This window comes from Pan paniscus, chromosome 1 (assembly GCF_029289425.2).
Source record: "Pan paniscus chromosome 1, NHGRI_mPanPan1-v2.0_pri, whole genome shotgun sequence".
In the NCBI taxonomy this organism is placed as follows: domain Eukaryota; kingdom Metazoa; phylum Chordata; class Mammalia; order Primates; family Hominidae; genus Pan; species Pan paniscus.
In genome coordinates, this window is record NC_073249.2 from 160,173,908 (window position 1) to 160,196,637 (window position 22,730).

Below are 22,730 nucleotides of genomic sequence, written 5' to 3' on the forward strand. Positions count from 1 at the left end.
TGTTGTTCTCAACCTGGTCTAATCAATGTGCTTGGCAACCCCCAAAGACCACGTGTCTACCGCTTCAACTTTCATCTCTTTTTTTATGTGTGTGTTGGGCTGGAGCAGTGGAAGCAGCTGGGAGAAGTGGTCAAGGCACAGGCCGTGGAATCCAACAGATCTGGGACCATAACCTGGCTCTGCTACTTACTAGCTTTGTGACCACAGCTAAGTTACCTTTTTGAGCTTCAGTTTCCTAATCCACAAAATGAGGCTAATAGTTCATGCTGTTGCTGGGAGAATCAAGTGAATTAAAACATATGCACTTTGAGATATGTGAAAAACTAAACAACCTTTCCCAAATTGTGTTTCTTAGACCATAATGATACCATTTCTTTGAACAAACCATTAAATATGTATGTAAATGATTGTATGCTATGTTTCTCTTTTTGATGACTAACACATTAAAAGCCCTGAAACATTACTAATAGAGCTGTCTGCAATGGTGAAAATATTCTAGAACTGTCTAATAAGATAGTTGCTAGCCACATGTAGCCACTGAGCACTTGAATTGTGGCTGCTGTATCTAAAGAATGAACTTTTTATATTAATGTTAAGCAACTAAAATTATAATTAAAATAACCACATGCGGCTAGGCACTACTGTATTGGACATTGCTGCTCTAAAAGACTTGTAGTTAGGAAATATATTCCGTTAATTCAACCCTAGGTAGCTCAGACTAATTTATTTATTGGCTGTGTGTTTGCATATAACATCTTTAGTTTCCCAAGTTGGAAAATGTTGCACTGAACATTCTTTCTTTACTTACTCCTTTCTTTCCCTGGCCCTCAAACGTGGTGCAAGCCAACAAAACTCTTTGCCTCCAGCCTCTGGCACACAACCCACATGGGAGAAGAGAGCCTTTGCCAAGAACCAGCATTCCAGTAAAGTACTGTTCTGGCCAAAACAGGTATTTATAACTTTTGCCATAAGGAAATTGGAGTTATTGGAGCAAATTCTTAACTTCCAACTGCTTTTCAATAGCAGGTACCTCTTCTGATTCACAAGGTTATCAGTACTGTCTATACTTGGTCAGTGACAGTCACCTTGCTGTGAATAAAATTTTAAAAATGAGTGCATAGTGGTATACAATTAAATATGCTTCGAGAAATACAAGAAAGTTAGTTTCATCAGGCCTAATGTTATGAAAAGCAGGTAGTGAGACGCATTGCTAATCTTTAAAACATGAGGCCATACCCTATTGTTTCAATCTTAAATTTATATTTCTTCCAGCTTGTATATGTTCCACCAATAAAAGATTAAGCAGCAAATAAACTGGGACTTACTTAAAGAGATAATGCTGCAGAGTTTTATTTATTCACAAACTTCAGTGGCCCAGTTCAATTTTCTACGTAGAAATCCAATCTTTAAATACCAGTAAAGTCAAGCTTTTTCCAGCTTAATTATGAAGAATCAGGAGTCTTTACTGGTGACATTTTAAAATAATTTCAAATAAAGGTATGGAAGCTAAACATTAAAATCACAACAAAACTCTCAAAAATTCCAGAAAGAAAACAAAGTTTCCTTTCTTCCTAATTAGATCAGTGGTAAATTCAATTGAACAAATATCTTCGAGAGCTTTATGAAAGGTGTTAGATGAAACACAGATGAATTACCAAAGCCACCTGTCCTCTCTACTCCTGATAAAGATGTTTCCTTTGAGGACAGCATTGTGGCCTACCCTTGGAGGGAAGTGGGTATTCTTTAAATGTCCTTTTAGGAGACTGAGAGTCTGGCTTAAGAGAGCTGCATAGAAAATAAAAGTACCCACCCCTCTTTTATAACGGACGAGTAATGTCTTTGGGTTTGTGGTTTGGAGGATTTACATAGTGGTTCTTTATTATCTTTACAGGTAGATAAGGAGCTTTGTATCCCCTCAAAGACCTGAAAGAACAATAGAGGGATGGAGATGGATGCTGTAACCCTCTAGAATTAGAGGAGCACAGACGAGTACATTTTGAGAGAAGACTTTTGGTGATCTTGTCGATGACACTGTGCAGTGTAGATGGGTGTCAGTAGTCAAATAAGTTTGGAATATTTATGACCAAACCTTACAAAAGTGCCTGGAGAGCACACTGGTTAACAACATAGGCTCCAGATCAGACAGACCTGAGTATGAATCCAGTTCATTGCCTCCAGCTTGTAAACTTGGGCAAATTACTTGATATCTCTGAGCCTCAGTTTTCCCAACTGTAAAAAGGGAAAGATAACAGTATCTACCACATGGTGGTGTTGTATGAAATAATGTACAAAAAGCATTTAGGGCCAAAAAGCATTTAGGGCTGGGCGCGGTGGCTCAAGCCTATAATCCCAGCACTTCGGGAGGCTGAGGCAGGTGGGTCACTTGAGACCAGGAGTTCGAGACCAGCCTGGCCAATATGGTGAAACTCTGTCTCTACTGAAAACCCTGTCTCTACTGAAAAAAGTAGCTGGGTGTGGTGGCACACACCTATAATCCCAGCTACTCAGGAGGCTAAGGCAGGAGAATTGCTTGAACCCGGAGGCAGAGGTTACAGCGAGCTGAGATGTACTGCACTCCAGCCTGGGCATCAGAGCAAGACCTTGTCAAAAAAAAAAAAAAAAAAAAAAAAAAAAGAAAAGAAAAGAAACAAACAAACAGTGTGGTGCCCAGGATAAGAAACTGTGGTTTCTACTATTTGCAAAATAAAGGCTCCCAAAGGTCTTATGGTAAAAATACTTGCTGATTTTGAATAGTTTTCCTTTTGAGGGGAAGAGGACCTGGAAGCATACACACCTAAAGATATAAAGCACTGGTTTTGTGTGCACTACGGGTGAACTCCTAGCACTCTTCTTGATCACCACGGATGCTCTCACTTTAAGCACAGAAGCATTTGCAAGCACAGAGCAAGTACTGCAAGACCTCATTGAAAGAGGCAGTGATGATGACTGAATATTAGAATTTCTGTCTCTTACCAGATTTAAGTACCTTACACTTTATTGCCTCTTTCACAGCAAAAGGAGAAACAAATACATGGCACCCCTTGAAGGCCCCTAAACTGAACCCACATGCACAGGAAGGAAAGCACTGGGGGATGTTGTCAGACAAATTTGGGCAACAGTGGAATAAATGATATGGGGGAAGATGCATTTGAAAATATTGATATTGCTTTGGTATGCATGGTAGGTGTTACTATACTTTCATAATTAAAACACACAAAATGAAGCTTCAAATAAGCAAAAGAAAATTCAGTATCAGAACTGGCATAGAGTCCATCACCTGTCACCACACTTAGAGTTGACCTATAGCCTGATGAGTGTGTCAACTGGTGAGAACAGAGATCAAGTTTGTCTTCAGTGACAGCTTGATTGGATTACAGATGCAATATATGTATCCCATTTTTTTTCTTTTGCTTTTTCCTAAAATCTCCTTTTCAAACCTTATATCTTTTTAAAGCAATTAGAGGGGTTAACGTGGTTCTCCCACAACCAAAAAAGAAAAGAAAAAAATAGAAAAAAAAGAAGAAGCCCACCCACCCCCTCCTGCTTGCCTACATACACACATAACACATTGGCCCACAAAACCTAGTGTCCTTGTGGGGGCATCCGACAAGGAAATCAGACATTTAACATGAAACCCACTCTCTGTGAAATCTGTCTTCCTAGAACTTTCCTGAATTCCAAACAATGGCATGACAGCTTTGTTTTAGAAATCAAGACCTCTTAACTGCAGCGTGGATGGCAGGGCACACCTAAGGGCTGGGAGTGCAAGGCAGAACACATCCACAGACTTGGACCATGACTGTGAGCATCTGATGGACTAGGACATGCTGCGGGGCCACAGGACACCCAGACCAGAGGAGTGAGGGCTGAAGCTCTGAAGCCAGCTGCCAGGCAGGAGGAGGGTGTTGCTCACACTGCAGCAGCCATGGCCATTCCCCGTCACAAGAAGCACACTCAAGCATAAGACATACCACTGGTGGTCCCCGGACCAGGGCCCGAGCCAGGTCCGGGGGACGAAACCACAGTCCTGTAGGTGGGTGGTGGTGGGGGAGGTGGAGTTGCTCTTTGTCCCAACCCAAAATCTTTAGGAGATGAGATTGTTTCTAAGTAATCATCTTTAATGAAGGTCTGCTCAGCGATTTTCTTCTGGACTTCTTCTAAATTGAGCGGCGATGGTACATTGCGAGGAGGCCCAGGAGGCCCTGGGGGGCCTGTGGGACCTGGGGGGCCGAGAGGGCCTGGAGCTGGGGAGTCAGCTGGGTTGTCTGGTGTAGCTGGTGGGGACACCACTTTTTCCCTTGGAGTCAACTCCGGAGTAACATGTTCCGGGGATGTATCAGAAAAATGGACCCACTTTTCTTCAGCATTAACAGCAACAGACTTGGGGGACAATACTGGCCCAAAAATGCTGTCCAAGTCATTGATGGATGGTAGTTTTTCAATTTTGACCTCTGTGGCTGACTGGTCATTTCCTGTGGTTAAAGTAGTTGATTTTAAACTTTAATTGACTTATTATTTGTGTGGGGAGTGACGGAGGGAGGCAAAGACTGGAAAATACATTGGTGTCTGAGGTGCCTCAGTGGGCATACTTCATGATGTAAAAATATCTTTATCGGATTAGGAGCCTAAGGTGAGGGGAGAGATCCCCCCTCCACAAAGTGAGCATCATATTTTTATGCTATTGTTTACTCTTTTTTGCAAGCTGAGCACAGCTAGCTACTTTGACCATCATGTAAAGTGCTGTGCATGATACTGCTCTCGAAGGCTGCTCACAGGTGCACCAAGTGTGATCATTTTGAGAAGGCAGTGTTAAATTCACAGAAAAGTACAGGCTCTGGGACTGCAAATTCCAAAAGCAAGGTCCCTTCTGAAAATCTGGCCTAATAAAATACACATCACACAATATAAAAAGAATTGAGAAGTCAAAGTTGGCCTCATATTTTATAAAGATTGTCTACTCTTGTATATTAAATCAAGACTTTGGTGAAACTGATTATAATATTTGTTAATTTTAAAAAGTGATCACATCGTATTCAGCTGTATATCCTCAACCTTTAAAAACACCAGAAACACAGTACAAAGATTAAGAAGGTATCACCACAAAGATACTTACAAATACAGATATATACACCCCACACACAACACACACATAGATTATTAAGGAGGTATTTGCTACTTATTAGAACTGTTACATATATACCTGCTTAATAGGGAAGAAAATAATTTAAAATTTTTTAAATAATTTCTTTTCTCATTAAGTCTAACCTGTCAACCTCACAAGCATAACCGTGATATTTATCTATAGGTTGTCATGATACCAAAATGTCTGTTTTGCTAAAATATTAGCATAAGCTATTCTTTTTAATTCATAGCAATAATAAGAGAAAAAATTAAGAATGATCTTCTACAGCTCTGTATGAAGAACTGCACTTTTTAAAAACTGAGATTATTCACATTACAAATTGCTACCTAAATAACTGGAAGGCATGAACAGAAGTCACTTTACCTTTATATAACTCTTGGGTTATATGAGCCATCTTAGTATTTCTATATTTCTAGTTTGAAAGGAATTAACTTTCAAGGTTCCAAGGCTACAGATAAATGGGGAAGCATTTTGCATGGTCCGCAATATTTATAATCTTGTGCTAGTAGGTATATTTATATCTAACACAATTTGTGGAAATAAAAGGGGCCAAAATGTCTTGAACCTGCAAACATCTTTACTTATGAAGCTCTGGATGACTCTCTATTGGGTTTGAGTCAATATAAATTTCATAAATAACTACATCGTGCTTTTGCTTTTGTTGATGAATGCCCCACTCTGCAGCTATCAAACTCACCAGGCTGCATAAATAGCAAAGGATGAAGCTGCAACAGAATTCCGAAGGTGATAAAGAACCACATTCTAAGGGCCCAGGCACATAACAGCTATTACTACTTTTGATTTGCTAGTCCAGTAAGACTTGGCAGACTATAAATTGTATGAATACATAGTATTGATTTTAATAGATGGTAAAGGTGTGCCTTAAGCATTATCTGTCTACAGGCATGTAGCAATTCCTTGCCATATTTCATAATCTTTACATATCTCTTTGCCATGGGATAATAAATACTTGAATGAAAAAGAATTTCCCCACCACCAGTATGCTGCACACCCTGGGAACCATTTTATGTCTTCATGACTAGATAGTTTTAGACTTAGCAAAAGTCTCTTGAAAAAATATCAATTGTGCTTTGAGACTGAATTTGTAAATCATTAAAATGAGATCCAATGAAGTGAGGGGTTAATTAAACAATGAATTTTCATATTGAGATTTTTTTTCCTTTCATGTTACAAAATGTCCCTCATTCAACAAAATTATACCAAGGAAAAATTAACTGAGAAATTATTACTTTTTTTTGTGTGTGAAACCTGGAAGTGTGCTTTAAAATAAGTCTGCATAAGAAATTCTAATGAAAGCAAAACTGAATGCCAACATTGTGATGTTTTTGTGTAGCCTACAGTTTTCAACACATCAAGGGCATGTTCATCTGGGGCCACTGCTCTGTTTGACACATCATCCCAGAACTGAAAAAACAAAAGCGTACCTGGTCCAATTGTTAAGGGGGATCCTGTTCGGGGTGGGGTAGCTGGTACATTTTTTGGAGGCAGTGGTGGAGGTGCTGCAAAAAGATGAGAAATTAAGTATCATTGGTCATGATCTTCCTAAGTCATACAATACACTTTAAATAAGCAGGGTTTGGGCTTTCAGTTATATTCCTGCTATTGGAAATGGAATAGCAATTAATGGTCTACTTCTTTGAAGTTCAAAGCCAAAGAACTGAGACAGAACCCATTCAGATTGTTCCATTTTATGAGAATAAGAGAATGTCAAGAGAATGTTGGACAGTAATAATAATATCACCATTTTATTCATTTAAATATGATTCAACACACAAACCTCAAGCGGCAACTACGTCCTACCTCCTGTACTAGGAACTAGGGTCATAGGGTTGAATAAAAATAGCCTTTGGCCTCAAGGGATTTATGACTGACTGAATGAAATCATGTCCGCTGACAGTTACAGTCGAGGGTTTGATAACGGAAATAACAGGTTGGGTGGGGGCTCCTGTGAGGGGTTTTTAATCCAGTCAGGATCTTAGTGTCCAGATTGAGTTGGGAAAGATTTCTCAAAATTATATTTCTTAAATTTTGGTACATTTTTTAAAGTTAGAAGCAAACTAACTGCTTGGGTCAAGGAGGAATGAACAGATTCCTTTGACAAAAATTACAGCCAAATCAAGTGTCATGGTCCCTACGAAGAGATTCACCCTTCTGAGCTGGACTTGTCACTTTGTGGGCAAAGTTTGGAATTACTGTTTCAACTGGTTCATTTCTTCTTCCTCTTTCTTTAAGTGTATGTTTTCTTGTCACTGGTCCTATCTGGTAGATTCAAAGAGTTCACACTAATTTCATAGGCCATCCCAAAGTTTAGCTGTGAATCTGAATGCCGTCCAATCTCTCATAACCTAAACGCAGAGGGAGGCAGGTGGGCACATGGCTGGAGAGCGCTTGCTGGTACCTTCCACTTGCCTAAATTAGGAAGAAGCTTTTTCTGTCATTCCTCCCTCCGCCTCCCCTTCCCGTACTTTATTTATTATTTTTAGGTAGCATCCTGTTCTTCCACACAATAAGTATGACTAACAACCCTCATCCTAAAGCCTAGGAATATGTGGTTCTTAATCTTAATTATGAGCTTCTGAAAGCTACACCTCTAGTGGACCATATTTTCCCACAGAAGTTAAGAGTCAATCAGGGGCTCTGCTCCTGATTAAGGATCTCTGCCAAAAATCAAGGTCATAATCAACAAAATACCATAAAAACAAATAAAATACTATAAAAGCCTAATAAGCTAAAATAGAAAACTTATGCTGCAACTACAACATGAGCAGAATGATATAATGCACATCAATTAAACAACAGCCTGTGCTGTGCTAAGTGTAACCACAGCACGTAAGACTCACAGCTCTGAAATACCACTAGTTAAAACCAATACATCACCTCCATAAACAATTCATTTACTTTCTTGGCATTTAGGAAAGGGTTTTCTAGGGATCACTTGCATAGCTCAGGTCTGTAAAGAAAGCTTTTCAAGGAAGTTACAGCTTTTTCACTAGTTTTGTTTTGCAGGGGAAAACATTCAAAATCATGCCACTGTGGTTCAAATATTTTAAAAATACATTTTTCAAAGTTCAGAAGTTTTTAAAAAATTGTTGATAATGATGTTTCTCCTATCCTGTTTAATGAGGGAAATATCTTTGGAAAGGCTAGATCACACGGCTTTATAGCAATAATATTTCCAACAAACAACCTCTTGGCCTTTGATTATGAATCCCCGCGGTTAATTCTCATGATCACGTTTAGGCACCAAGGCGTAAGCTCTGGAGATGCTGAACAGGAAAAAGTATTGGTTGGTCTGTATGTGAGCCCAAAGGAGTAAAAACATCCTCTGCATCTCTCTCCTCCCCAAACACCTTTTTTTGAAAAGAGTGCCTTCCACAGGCATGCTTCAGAGGCAGTCTACTGAAAAGGGAATTCAATAAATCTGTAAGAAGGGTGGCTTTACCTGATGAACAATCCATTCAGTCCAAATAGCCCAACCCACCGCCGGTGAAGGGCTATCTAGATCTTCAGGACCTCCTTTCCCAGCTGCCTGGGTCATGCTGGAAGAAGCCAGACTGATGGCAACTTTCACATACATTTACTCTGCTCTACTATCTCAGCTTCTCTCTGCCATATGGCCTCAGTTCTCTTGTTCCCCAATTGTCACTCTTTCCTATCAATGTGTCCTTTCTGTCCTGTGCAGCCTCAGTTGCTCTATAGGATGAGCAGAGACCGTATTAGACTTGTTGACCTCTGTGTTATATGATAGCCTAATGCCTGGAATGCAGTAGTTTCTTTAGCTCACTTGCTTCTTATTCTTACATATGTACAATGAATAAATGAATGAATAAACATGTGGGATTTCAGAGAAGGCTATGATTCAAGGTTAATAATTTGCTTTATTATTTTCTTCCTGTCTTCATAACCTGCCCTGAGTTCTTTAAATTGAAAGCCTGTTAGAATAACATCTCTTCTTAATATTATTCAGTTCTAATGTTGCTTACATAGACTTTCTAAGAGTTGCCTAATTTCACTATGCAGACAGACACTAACATGAGTCACTTATTTTTCCAGACAGAGCAGACACATAACTTACTTCCAGTGGGAAAAGGCCTTGTTAACTTTGGCGACTCCATGCTTGGATTAATTGGTTGGCCTGAACCCCATATCTCAGGCTGATCTAAAAGAACTGGAAACAAAAAAGAAGATTTCCCAGGGTGAGTTAAAAAAAATCCCCATACTTTAGAACTTAAAATTTCGATTTCAAGTTGAGCTTTACAAAATTATTTTCCTCTTGTCTCAGTACTAAAAAATTAACTTAGGAATGTGCTGCTCCTTATTCTTTTCAAGCAGAGAATAGAAATAGGAGTGTGGTGTGAGTGTGGGTGGGAGGAGTGTCTGTGTGTGTACATATAGCTACATAAAAACTTTCAGAGCAGAATCTGCATTTGCTTCCTGGGTGGTCACGTAAGGACATTCTGAGTATCAGTACATGTACTGGCTCTGTTTCAGGTACCCATTTGAAAATCCAGACATTAACCCCATGAACATTTGTTTTGCTGTAAGTTGGTTGATTTAAAGCCTCCTATGAATATGCTTCAAAACTGAAAACGCCTGCATTCTATGCAGTGGTTCCTATCCTTGCAGGGTTCTACAGGGTCTTTACATAAACCTTTTACAGCATCATAAAAAGAAACTAAACTATTCTAAAAACACTTGGTGAATATGTTAAGAGAACCAGAAAAATGAGTGCTTAGGCACCCAACATAGGGCAATTAGGTTTTGGGCCTAAGGATACTGAATTTAACATTTTTTCTCTTTCTTTTTGCTTGCTGTTCTGATTTTTAAAAATACCTATGATAATGCAAATAGTTAGTGCTTCTCAGCACCTATCCTGTGGCAGGGACTATGCAAGTACTGCTGTAATTCATTATGTCGTCTAGGACAGGCTGGGAAGTCAGTTGGATGTGGTTTGAATCTATCCTCTGCACTGACTGTAGGACCTTGGCAGGTTGCTTAACCTCTCTGCGCTGCCTTCCTTTAGTGTAAAGTGGAGATAATAAAAGCAACCTTAGAGAGTTATGAAGAGGATTAATAGAGGAAAGATATATGAATAGAGTATATATAAAATGTCTATAAAACACGTATCACAAGGCCAGTAGCTGTTACTGTCTATTTGAATACTCATACCACCACTATGTGGTTGATACCAGTTCCACTTATGGGAGAGGAAAATAATGATAGGAGTGGTTTAATGAGGTGTCCACGGTAAAAGCAGAAGAGCTAAGATCTGATACAGCAGACTTAACTCTAAAATACATATTTTTCCCCAGACCATTTCAACTAGTGATAGAAAGATCTTTCTAGGCCAGGCATGGTGGCTCACAGCTGTAATTCCAGCACTTTGGGAGGCTGAGGTGGGAGGATTACGTGAGTCCAGGAGTTCGAGACCAGCTGGGCAACATGGTGAAACCCAGTCTCTACAAAAAATACAAAAATTAGTCAGGTGGGGTGGCATGTGCCTGTGATCGCAGCTACTCTGGGGAGGATCGCTGTGGGAGGTCGAGGCTGCAGTGAGCTAAGAACTTGCCACTGTATTCCAGCCTGGGTGACAGAGTGAGAGTCTGTCAAAAAAAAAAAAAAAAAAAAAAGAAAGAAAGAAAAAGAAAAAGAAAAAGAAAAAGAAAAACAAAGAAAAAGAAAGACAGAAAGAAAAAGAAAAATCAATCTAAAGAAGAATGAGTAGATACAAAAGGGAAGTGTGGGTATTGAAAAAGCTAGTGTGATTGGTGCAAAGGCAGGAACTTTACAGAAGTTCAGGGGCTGAAATCATCTAAAGAACAACTGAGGCCACAGTCATGGACAGGTCTGGGTATGTATCTCCTCTCCACCACAAGCCTCAAAGGTGGACTTCGCTCTGTTTTAACATGAAAGCAAACATTCTCCAAAGATATGAAGCAGCATTTTCTTCATGAATTCAATGTGGAACACAGCTATTATTTTTTAAGAATGATTTCTATGTTTTACATAAAGTTTTCATATAGTTATGGGATTCCTTAAACGGGCAGATTTAGGTGCAACAAATCAAATCCCGTCTCCAGTCACCATACAATATGTCATTAAAAGTGAGATTGATCACAGATGAGTTAATAAGGAAACTGATAGCCTCGCTGCAAGGCCACCTTTACATAGGGATTCTAAGTTATGGACATTAAAATCACTAAATGAGTATTTAGAAATGTTCTTTGTACAGTTTCCTAACAAAATCATTGAAAATATTCAGGTGTGGCTGACTGCTGGCTATCTCCCAGAATTCATTCTCCAGTTCTTCTATAGTAACAGAATTTTAGCTGGCTACACAGCACCAAATTCTCTCCAGTGGGGTTTGGCAGGAAGTGACTTGTATCTCTTCTAGTTTTGCTCTTAGAATAGTTAGCAGTGAGTTCCAGTGGTCCTCACCCCACTTCCTTTCTTCTGAATGGGAGGGGAGGAGAGCTGCAGCAGCCTCCTTGGAGCCAGAGATAAAAGCAACATTTTAAAGACAGCAGAACTACTTTACCAGTCCTATATTGTTTACTTCCAGACAGTTAACCTGAAAGAGTAATAAAATTCCATCTTGTTTAATTTATTGTACTTGGGGTCTCTTTGTTAATGTAGCTTAGTCTACCCACTATGCTTCCAATTCTTGCCATCTTTAACACTTAAGGCCCTTCACGAATAAGTCCTAGAAGGATAACACGTTATTATACATTTACCATGGTGCCCCTAAGTCAAATAATTTTTTATAAAAACATTCTATATTACCAAACATAGCTACTGGAAATACATGCATTAGACATAAACACATTTCAGGGATAGGTAAGATGTATTTTATAGAGAGCTGATTTTATGTCAGTAAAGTACACAGTATTTACAGCCATCCAAAAACATGGTTAATTTAAAAATGTTAAATGTTTAACTCTAGGAATAAATATTTAATAAGTAAACTCAAAAATAATGGCAGAAATAAAGATATTTCTTCAGTAGCATTTTATTTTATTTTATTTTATTTTTTTGAGATGGGCTCTTGCTCTGCTGCTCAGGCTGGAGTGCAATGGTGTGATCACAGCTCACTGCAGCCTTGACTTCCTGGGCTTAAGTGAACCTCCCACCTCAGCCTCCCGAGCAGCTGGGCCTACAGGCATGCACCACCATGCCCGGCTAATTAAAAACATTTTTTTGTAGAGATGGGGGTCTCCATATGTTGTCCAGGCTGGTCTCGAACTCCTGGGCTCAAGCAATCCTATCTCAGCATCCCAAAGTGCTGGGATTGAGGGAGTGAACCACCACACCTGGCCTTATTTCTAAGTTTCTAAATGATTCAAGGTCATTCCTGGGTCTTGAGCCAGCAAACAATGACTGTTGTGAGCAATCCAATTGATGCCTTCATTATGAGGTGGGAAAGAGCAAAGATGGTCAGGGAGGCCAGACCCCAACGACAGCGACAATGACGGATGTATGAAGGTCTGTCTCCATTTGTGATTCTGTTGACACCTCAAATGATGATGGTCTGGTTCCCAGAGTGTTTACTCCATGACCGGGATTTGTGTAGACTTGCAGTAATTTTTACTGACTTGTTTTGAAGAATGAGCTTCTTAGCTATTAGATATTTCTGGAAGTAAAGTTTCAAATCCTAAAATAATAGAGATTTTCAAACTAAACTTCTGTTCTTGACAGCACACCTAGATCAAAACTTTTCTTTCCCACGATAATAATATATTAAAAATATACCTCAAAATACATACATTTAATCTAGAAGAGTTGTACTTTAATAAAAGAAAAAACAAATCTATAATATATGGAGTTTCTTTTCCTACCTTCTGTCTTCTGTTCATCAAAAGCTGATTCTAGTGGTGGGCCAAAGAGAGGAGCAAGGGCCGTAGTGTCATCTGGAGGCTTTTTGCTAAATCACACACATTAAGGCAAAATACAGGGAAAGGGCTCAAAAATTAATACTCAAAAAGATATACAAGCTTTCACATATTTTTCTTAGTGAAACAAGTGTGTGTGTGCACCAGTGCATGCATGCATGTGTATACAAGCCCCGTTAGGGCTAGAAAGTATTTTATAAGGATGTCAGATGTATTATGGGACAAAAGAATTGGTAGAAGGTGAGATCCTTAGTTCTCAATGGAGAGCTGAGGTGCTCACCCAATAGAAATAAGTTGAAGGAGAATAACTCTTTCAAAGCATCATGATTTTCTATACCTAGAAGAGATAATTCTAGAGCTGAGTTTATTGCAAAGCACCTTTCTCCCCTAAGATCTCAAGTAAAATTTATATTTGATTTCACCACATCTCTTTGTTATAGTTAATGCAATTTATAATTAGTGAAAGTCAAGCATAGCAATATTAAGTAAAAAGCCACCAAGAAGTTTCATCCTCTAATAGACTAGTTGTAACCTCCTAATACTCCAAGATAGTAAATCTCAGAAAGAGAAGTATTGAGAAATCAGGGGGAACAGGAGGATAATAAGTTAAACTCGCATCCCTTCTCTTATTACTCCAGACTGATTATTAAGAAAATGATGCATAATTATCTTCATTTCTTCTCCAAATCTGATTCCCCTCATTGATCCCACTGAGGTCTATGTGGTATGGTAACGGGCAAGGGGTGAAGAGGAGAGGGGAGAGTTTGGAGGAGGATAAAGATTGAAAATAATCCAGTTTCAAAATAGAAATAGCAGTCTTTTTATAAAACAATGCCATTTGTACAATACTTACCTAACCCACAGAATACACTGTAAAATACAATGCTTTGCCAAAAACTAAAAACAGAATGGAAGATTCCTTTGGTGTGTGGCAGGTGGAATGTATCGTGAGATGGTATCCAACTAAATAGGCTTCTTTTCGTAGGGTAATATAATGATATTGAAGATCGGCATTCCAGACACCAAAAGACCTCTTTAGAGAGAAACTTTAGCTGTCCCATCAGGAAGGGGCCTGCACATTCTGATAGACAGTTACTTCATATAAGGGCAGAATATTTCCCTAAAGGTCTCCCTTGGGCTGCACTTATGAAAAATAATAACATATTTGGACCATGCTATGGACATATGGACTGACATGTTTTGGTAGAGCCTTTGTTAATGGGAGCTGAGAGTTTAGCTCAAAGGAGATTTGCTTAATTGTTAAAAGTTCATGATGCCTTGCATAAAACACAACTAATGTCTTTCACACTCACCTTATAAGTTCTGGAGTTGGTGTGGAACGCCTGGGTCTTGCCACTTCTTCACCTGATGCACAGGACAAAGGAACTTTTTAGACAAATTTTTACCATTCCCTGATATGTCTTATAACCTATGTTTGGAAACACTTAGAGATTTAAGTCCCATCAATAAGCAACCCAGTATGAAAACTTTGCAAAACAAACCTTCTCCCCTGGCAATGCAACAGCCATATATTAGGCATATGTAGTGGTGTTTTCTCTGGCATTTGTAAAACCTCATTAACTAAGGAACTTCCGTGACAAGCCATCAAATAGGAGATTTGTATAGTGCAGCACTTAGTGAAAGAGCACACCATTCTTGGAATGTCTGCTGCCTTGACTGGTTCTGCTTTCCAATTAAGAGAATACTAAGCCAGGCCATATGTGTAAAACATGAATCCAGCATTCTCTGCCTGTTCTTTTCTTGAAATGCCAAGAAAATGTTGTATCTTTAACTATGAAACATGAATTTAGAATTTCCTAGGAAGTGTTATATGCAGCAGAGGAAAATTGTGCCCTATGTGTATTATAACCTATATCATATCACTTTGGTTGACTAAAATTTTCATATCAAATAACATAAGAATGGGTAAGTTGCTTCTACTTTCAGTTCCTTCTGCCCGCCTGTTCTTCCCACCCCCAGCAACAAATACACACTTGATTAAATTCATTTCTAAAGTTAAATAATACAGCAAGAGTTGACAAATGTAGAAAGAAAATAGCAATGTCTTTCCAAAAACATATTTATTTTCAGAACTTAAACATTAATCACTCAGAACCCACAAGTGCCCTCTATCATTACAAGAATTCTTTGCTGTAAAAGTAAAAAATTTGTAAGTCTTAAAAATTAAGCCCAGGAATGTATAATTCATATGTACATATACTCCAAGATCTAAGGAACTGTTCTTTCTTTTAAATCATACGCTATTTCTGGTAGCTAAGATATACTTACTGGATAAGTTCCTTTTAATTGCACCCTAGAATTAGAAATAGACACTATAAGGTTTAAGACCACATATATGTTATGTACAATATGTATTATTTCTGTCATTGCAATTAAACTGAACTCAAATAAATGCAGATAGGGAAATGAAATTTTTCTCAGAACCGCATTTAAGTAGGAAATTGTAGATACACACACAGAAATCAGTTTTTTATTTCACTCAAAGATTATAGAGAGGAAGGAAGGGTAAATCGTAAGTCTTCTGAACAAGAAAAACCCCTTACCTGGGTAGATTTGGTAAATTAAATTCAAATATTGATTAGTCCATTAAAAAAAAACCTCTTGAACTCTAGTAGATAAGAAAGTAAATCGAAGTTTAGCATATATTTGATGCTTAAAAATTACAGAATGTGTTTAGGAGTAGTGCATGCTCCTTGTCAGGTGTGGTCCCCAGGTTGCTAATGGAAACAGTCATCAGTTTACAAATGTGATTTTAAAAGGTATAGATAGCAAGTGTAAAAGGCAGGGGAAACTTGAACCATCTGCCATTGAATGAACTGTTTTATTCAGAAAGCCAGGGAATTCCACCTATGCACTCATCCTCCCAATTTATTTCACTTGCCTGCCGCTAGGCCCATCAATTCATGAATTGGAAGTAATGTCTTTAGCTCAAGGCATTGTGATATTATTGGAATACAAATAGCCCTGGCAGGAATAATCTGAGCAGGTCATCTCCAGTTTTTATAATGCCTTAGCATAAACTTATTTAGATAGTAGAAGGATTGATTAGATTAAGAGTTTTGATTAAAAACCAGAAGCTGTGAAAAGTTCTTAGTGTGGGATGCCACCAGAAAACTAGACCACCAGGATGGTTGCATCGTGGGGTACAGCATGGCTTGGGATGCCTGCAGTAAGAGAATGACAGGGGCAGAGTTGAGGACAGGGAAAGCTGAAGTACATATAAGAAAGCATTCCAAAAGTTGAGACCATGAACACATTTGTTGGATGGCCACCAAACACATTTTTTCCTACTTTTTAATTTTAGTGAAGGCTCAATCTGGTGGTCACAGATACATTTTCTTCTCTCAAAGTATAACATTAACAGCTTAGGACAAGGTTTAGCACCTCTGTAATTGACCTATAAGAAGCTTCTTTCCCTCGTTCCTAAGGCTATATAAGCATTTTCTGTCTCATTTTGAACCCATTTATGCTAGAGGAGCAGTTTCAATCTGAACAAGGATCCATTTGATGCTTTCTCAATCTCTCAAACTACATTTTCTGGCTTTTTGTCTAATGATGTGATCTGTTTTTCCCTACTAAGTGTGTCATATAGAGAATTACTACATTATTTATAAATACTTTCTAATAAATATGGCCACGTAAATCTGCTGAGGACATTATGGAAGTTTGGATACAGGTTCGCTTTTGGAAAAGAAGGCTCTGTAGACAGAAATGATTAGATAACAGAAATAATTAGATAACAGATGTTTTTCTGGGTTATGAACCCTCAGATAGAATTTCATTAATAAGATCTGAAGGAAGAGATAGAGGGGCTTTAGTTCCAAGCAGTCAATCACAAGATTAATAAATGGCATTGAGGGAACACAGCCCACCTAGTACTGTGAGGCCTAAAACCCAGGAGGTCCCAGAGGTTGTATTGAAGACCTTTTTGTCCCTCTGTCCTACTCCTTCAAATGTTAATATCCATGAAACCAAGAAAGGTACAGAGCTCCTTTTGTAGTCATCAATTCCCAGGTGTGTCAATTCATTCAATGGATATTCACAGTTGAAAGGCACTAAAGAAGAAACCCCTGTAACATTTTTATTAAATAGTCTTCATGAATGAGCAATCTCAAGTTAAGTGCAACCAAAACATGGCAGAAATATTCAAGAAAACTCTGCTGTTTAGAAATTAGGAAGAACAAAGCTAGTATCAATTTAGAAAGCAACAAATGTTTGAAAGATCAGCAGCAACTCAGCAGCAACAGAAAAGAAAGTCCTGCTATCTGCTGGATGGGCATACAGATCTCTGATGACCTTAATGTTGCAGCATGACATATCTAGAAAAAGACTGAGGTGATGTCGACCACACAAACCACATTCAGGAAAAAAGCCCATTGGATTCAAAAACCTCCCTTTGTCAAGCGACTGTATTTTCCCCCTTTCAATGCTTGTTTGTTGTTATATGTATGTTGTGAATAAATTTCCTCACTTTGAATGATTGAATTCATTCTTTTCATAATCTGTGATGTCACTTAACAGCTGGGTTGGAATCATCCGTAGATTAGCAGTCTCTGCAGATACCGTCTTTGAATGGCATTAGCTATGTAGTTTAGCAGAGAACCACCAACTGGTCACCTGGGGCAGGGTATTTGCATCAAATAATAATTGACTAATTGGATTGGCACAGGCCTAGGGATATTTCAGAGAGCGCTGTTTTCAGTTCCATTTCCTCTCTTAAGAGACTGACCAGGTAAATGGGGATCATTTCAAACCTAACAAAGACCCTTCTTTTTGTTGCTTTAAATTCATGATACTCTTCAGCTGGGCGCAGTGGCTCAGCCTGTAATCCCAGCACTTTGGGAGGTCGAGGCAGGTGGATCATGAGGTCAGGAGATTAAGACCATCCTGGCTAACATGGCGAAACCCTGTCTCTACTAAAAATACAAAAATTAGCTGGGCGTGGTGGCAGGCGCCTGTAATCCTAGCCACTCGGGAGGCTGAGGCAGGAGAATTGCTTGAACTCGAGAGGCGGAGGTTGCAGTGAGCAGAGATCACGCCACTGCACTCCAGCCTGGGCAACAGAGCGAGATCCGTCACAGAAAAAAAAAAAATTTATGATACTTTTCAACTTGAGGAAAACGACAGTTTTCACTTTGAACAATGCAAATTAATATTGATCTACCCTCCCAAAGTTTGTCTTCTGTGATGAAATTTATTTAGAATTATGTGATAGCCTAGGAATATTGACTTGAAAGTGTGTCTCCCTCTCCCAAGATGGAAATTATAATGATGTATCAGTATATTCTGATCATTGTGAGTTATGGTCCAGGAACATATTTTGAATTCAGGCTTACAAACAATGATGGCTTAAAAATGATGTCCTTACATTCTTATTCATTTTATTATTCTTTATTATCTCTTTGCTATCAACTTCTATGGTACTTTCTGGTGAATCTCTAGGCCTTTTATATACACATACACACACACACACACATATATACACACACACTCCATATATTTTCCAAGTTTAGTACTAGGAGTTGGGATTCCCATCTATTAATTTAGTTACTTATGGGAAAGTGCTCTGACAATTCTAAAATATGCCCTTGATACTTAAGAGGGTCAGAGGCTTTCAATCAGTAAACCTATTTCATCTGCCTCATTCACACTGGGTTATCATAAATTTAATGGGAAACCAACCTGGCCACCTTGCCTTGGCAGCAATTTTCTCTATACATGTTTAAGGTAAAAATGTTGAGAGTTCTTACCGGGCTGCGCCTCTGTGATCAGCAAAAAGGAAGAGAGAACAGACACCTAGTCAGAGAATGATGGATCAGTCAACAGTCTTGGGTAACAGAAGACTTTATAAGCAGCTAACCAAACATACACTCCAGAGAATCAGGCCAAAGGAAGACAGGCAGTCCTAGTGTTTAGGGCTTATTTAAACCATAGGAGGCTTTGGAGAACCTTAAAGAGAGGCTGTCCATTGTACAATACAGCTTTGCTAATGTGGGTATGTAAGTTTTAGTTATGTGTACATAAGAACAAGGCAGAAACATACAAGAAAACTTTACTGACAATGTTTAATGTCTTGCCGTAGAAGTTTTTCTCCAGATAGTTTGGGTGGGGGGTACTTAGAGAATAGAGAAGTAAACTGTTTCCCTACAGAGCAGGATGTTAGCAAATATAGACAATAATGCATTTCCCACATAGTTAGGGTACAAAAAGAGCTTACAAAAAATCAGAGGCAGGATTTAGAGACCCCTTTTCCTTGTCTGGATTTTTTCTTTGGTGTTCTATGGAAGGTGTGCTTATAAGGATTTTTTGAATGTTCTTGGCCTAGTGATCTGGGCAGCCTCTACCAATGTGATGCGAATGATGAGAATGTGATGGGGAAGATGAGGAGCCCCTGACAAACGTAGTCGGGAATGACGAAAACTGTCCAGCAGCAACAGAACCCTGGTGGACCAGATGACCTTAGAAAACACAAATCAATGTGCAAAAATCATGAGCATTCCTATACACAAATTACAGACAAACAGAGAGCCAAATCATGAGTGAACTCCCATTCACAATTGCTTCAAAGAGAATAAAATACCTAAGAATTCAACTTACAAGGGATGTGAAGGACCTCTTCAAGAAGAACTACAAACCACTGCTCAATGAAATAAAAGAGGACACAAACAAATGGAAGAACATTCCATGCTCATGGATAGGAAGAATCAATATCGTGAAAATGGCCATACTACCTAAGGTAATTTATAGATTCAATGCCATTCCCATCAAGCTACCAATGACTTTCTTCACAAAACTGGAAAAAACTACTTTAAAGTTCATATGGAACCAAAAAAGAGCCCTCATTGCCAAGACAATCATAAGCAAAAAGAACAAAGCTGGAGGCATCACACTGCCTGACTTCAAACTATGCTACAAGGCTACAGTAACCAAAACAGCATGCTGCTGGTACCTAAACAGAGATATAGACCAATGGAACAGAACAGAGGTCTCAGAAATAACAATACACATCTACAACCATCTGATCTTTGACAAACCTGACAAAAACAAGCAATGGGGAAAGGAATCCCTATTTAATAAATAGTGCTGGGAAAACTGGCTAGCCATATGTAGAAAGCTGAAACTGGATCCCTTCCTTACACCTTATACAAAAATTAATTCAAGATGGATTAAAGACTTACATGTTAGACCTAAAACCATAAAAACCCTAGATGAAAACCTAGGTAATACCATTCGGGACAGAGGCATGGGCAAGGACTTCATGACTAAAACACCAAAAGCAATGACAACAAAAGCCAAAATAGACAAATGGGATCTAATTAAACTAAAGAGCTTCTGCACAGGAAAAGAAACTACCATCAGAGTGAACAGGCAACCTACAGAATGGGAGAAAATTTTTGTAGTCTACTCATCTGACAAAGGGCTAATATCCAGAATCTACAAAGAACTTACACAAATTTACAAGAAAAAATCAAACAACCCCATCAAAAAGTGGGCAAAGGATATGAACAGACACTTCTCAAAAGAAGACATTTATGCAGCCAATAGACACATGAAAAAATGTTCATCATCACTGGTCATCACAGAAATGCAAATCAAAACCACAATGATATATCATCTCACACCAGTTAGAATGGCAATCACTAAAAGTCAGGAAACAACAGGTGCTGGAGAGGATGTGGAGAAATAGGAATGTTTTTACACTGTTGGTGGGAGTGTAAATGAGTTCAACCATTGTGGAAGGCAGTGTGGCGATTCCTCAAGGATCTATAACTAGAAATATCATTTGACCCAGTGATCCCATTACTGGGTATATACCCAAAGGATTATAAATCATGCTGCTATAAAGACACATGCACACTTATGTTTATTGTGGCACTATTCACAATAGCAAAGACTTGGAACCAATCCAAATGTCCATCAATGATAGACTGGATTAAGAAAGTGTGGCACATATACACCATGGAATACTATGCAGCCATAAAAAGGATGGGTTCATGTCCTTTGCAGGGACATGGATGAAGCTGGAAACCATCATTCTGAGCAAACTATCGCAAGGACAGAAAACCAAACACCAGATGTTCTCACTCTTAGGTGGGAATTGAACTATGAGAATGCTTGGACACAGGGTGGGGAACATCACACATCAGGACTTGTCGTGGGGTGGTGGATGGGGGAGGGATAGAATTAGGAGAAATACTTAATGTAAATGATGAGTTAATGGGTGCAGCAACCAACATGGCACCATGTATACATATGTAACAAACCTGCACGTTGTGCACATGTATCCCAGAACTTAAAGTATGATAAACAGCAACAACAACAACAACAACAACACCAAAAGCACAACAAGCAGATGTATGACCTCTTTCTTTTGCTTTTCAAATCTTGATTATGGCTGCTATCAATTTATTCCAACAATCTCTAATAGCTCTGCCTCTTTAGGAGCTTTCTGATATAAACACGAGTGACTAGCATGTGAGTAGGGAAAGAGCTGTTGGTGAGTTTCCCTTTCAATATGTGGGCTAATGCATGGATTCACCAGAGGCTACCTCCCAAAACCAAAACTAGGAGCACAAACACAAAGAAAGCTAGGAGTTTGTTCAAATGTAGAAGATGTTCTTTCTAGAACATAGATAGGAAGCAAAAACTTGTAGCTTTTTACATCTGGTAGGCCTCCAGGAATGTCTAGTTCAACTGGCTACATGCTATAGGGAGGAAGGTGAGGCTCTGAGATATACAGCTAGTAGGCAGGTAGAACCAGACACAGAATTCAGATCCCTGATTTCTCATTTTCTCATTCCTTCTATGATGCCAAGCTTGGCATTGTTGAATGACTCCAAAAGCAGAGAGTCATTGTGATTAACGTCCAGGAGTGGTTATTTTTCAGACCAGTTTATAAGTAGCTAGGATACTAGACATATTATTCTAGTCAATTTACTTGTAATATTATAGACTTTATTATTTGCCTTATTTTCCAGATACTGCTACCTATTGAATCCACCTTTCTTATAAACCTGCCTGGATGCACCTTAAATGAAATTAGAAAAAAAAGGCCACATAAATACCTATTTCTGTGCTTAAATTATCTTATTGACTAATCCATACTGTGCTTTGAGGAAAATTCAAATACTTTTTTATATGAAAATTTAGACTTTATTATTCTTTAGTGACCAGATTAAAAAGTTCTTTTGTGTAGAAAGAAGTATGGGAATTTCATGACAAACAATTCACTTTTAAAATATAGCAATTAGAGGACTAAAAGTGGCCCAAGATGAAATTATGAGAAATATGAAAAATAGAGTCTAGATTGCAAGCATTCAGAGGCAAAACCTTACATATAAGACACTTTATTATTAAAGTAGGTGCAAAAGTAATTGCGGTTTTTTGCTATTACTTTTAATTTAAGGTTATACAGAACACTTTTTCAAAATAATTTCAAATATATTAATCCACCCAAATTGAGTCGTATCTTAATTTCCAATGAGTTATAAACCGATATTTTAATCACAAGTTCAAGGTTTAATTTTTTTTCTAGTAAAAGACAACCTTGTAATATAGCATTTTGGAAACTCCATTTGCAAAATGCCTTCAGCAGGGAATAGCTGTTCAAATTCATGTAGTCACAGGCTGATTAAACAGAACCCAAAAGACACAGC

General features: G+C 38.5%; 1 protein-coding gene across 42 annotated transcripts in view; it reads right to left on the reverse strand.

Annotated features, from left to right (window-relative positions):
* SGIP1 (SH3GL interacting endocytic adaptor 1) overlaps window positions 1-22,730 on the reverse strand; it is a 211,336-nt gene that overhangs the window by 58,023 nt on the left and 130,583 nt on the right. For 20 of the 42 annotated variants that reach the window (XM_063600622.1, XM_063600615.1, XM_063600646.1 and 17 more), the window contains 5 exons: window positions 15,343-15,367; window positions 14,367-14,418; window positions 13,000-13,085; window positions 9,240-9,332; window positions 6,589-6,663 (listed from right to left, as the gene is read on the reverse strand). In XM_063600622.1, coding sequence (XP_063456692.1) covers window positions 6,589-6,663; window positions 9,240-9,332; window positions 13,000-13,085; window positions 14,367-14,418; window positions 15,343-15,367 — 331 coding nt within the window. Of the gene's footprint in view, window positions 1-3,971; window positions 4,473-6,588; window positions 6,664-9,239; window positions 9,333-12,999; window positions 13,086-14,366; window positions 14,419-15,342; window positions 15,368-18,824; window positions 18,837-22,730 lie in introns of all 42 variants that reach the window. The other 22 variants (XM_055117625.2, XM_055117627.2, XM_055117665.2 and 19 more) reach the window with 3 other exon arrangements.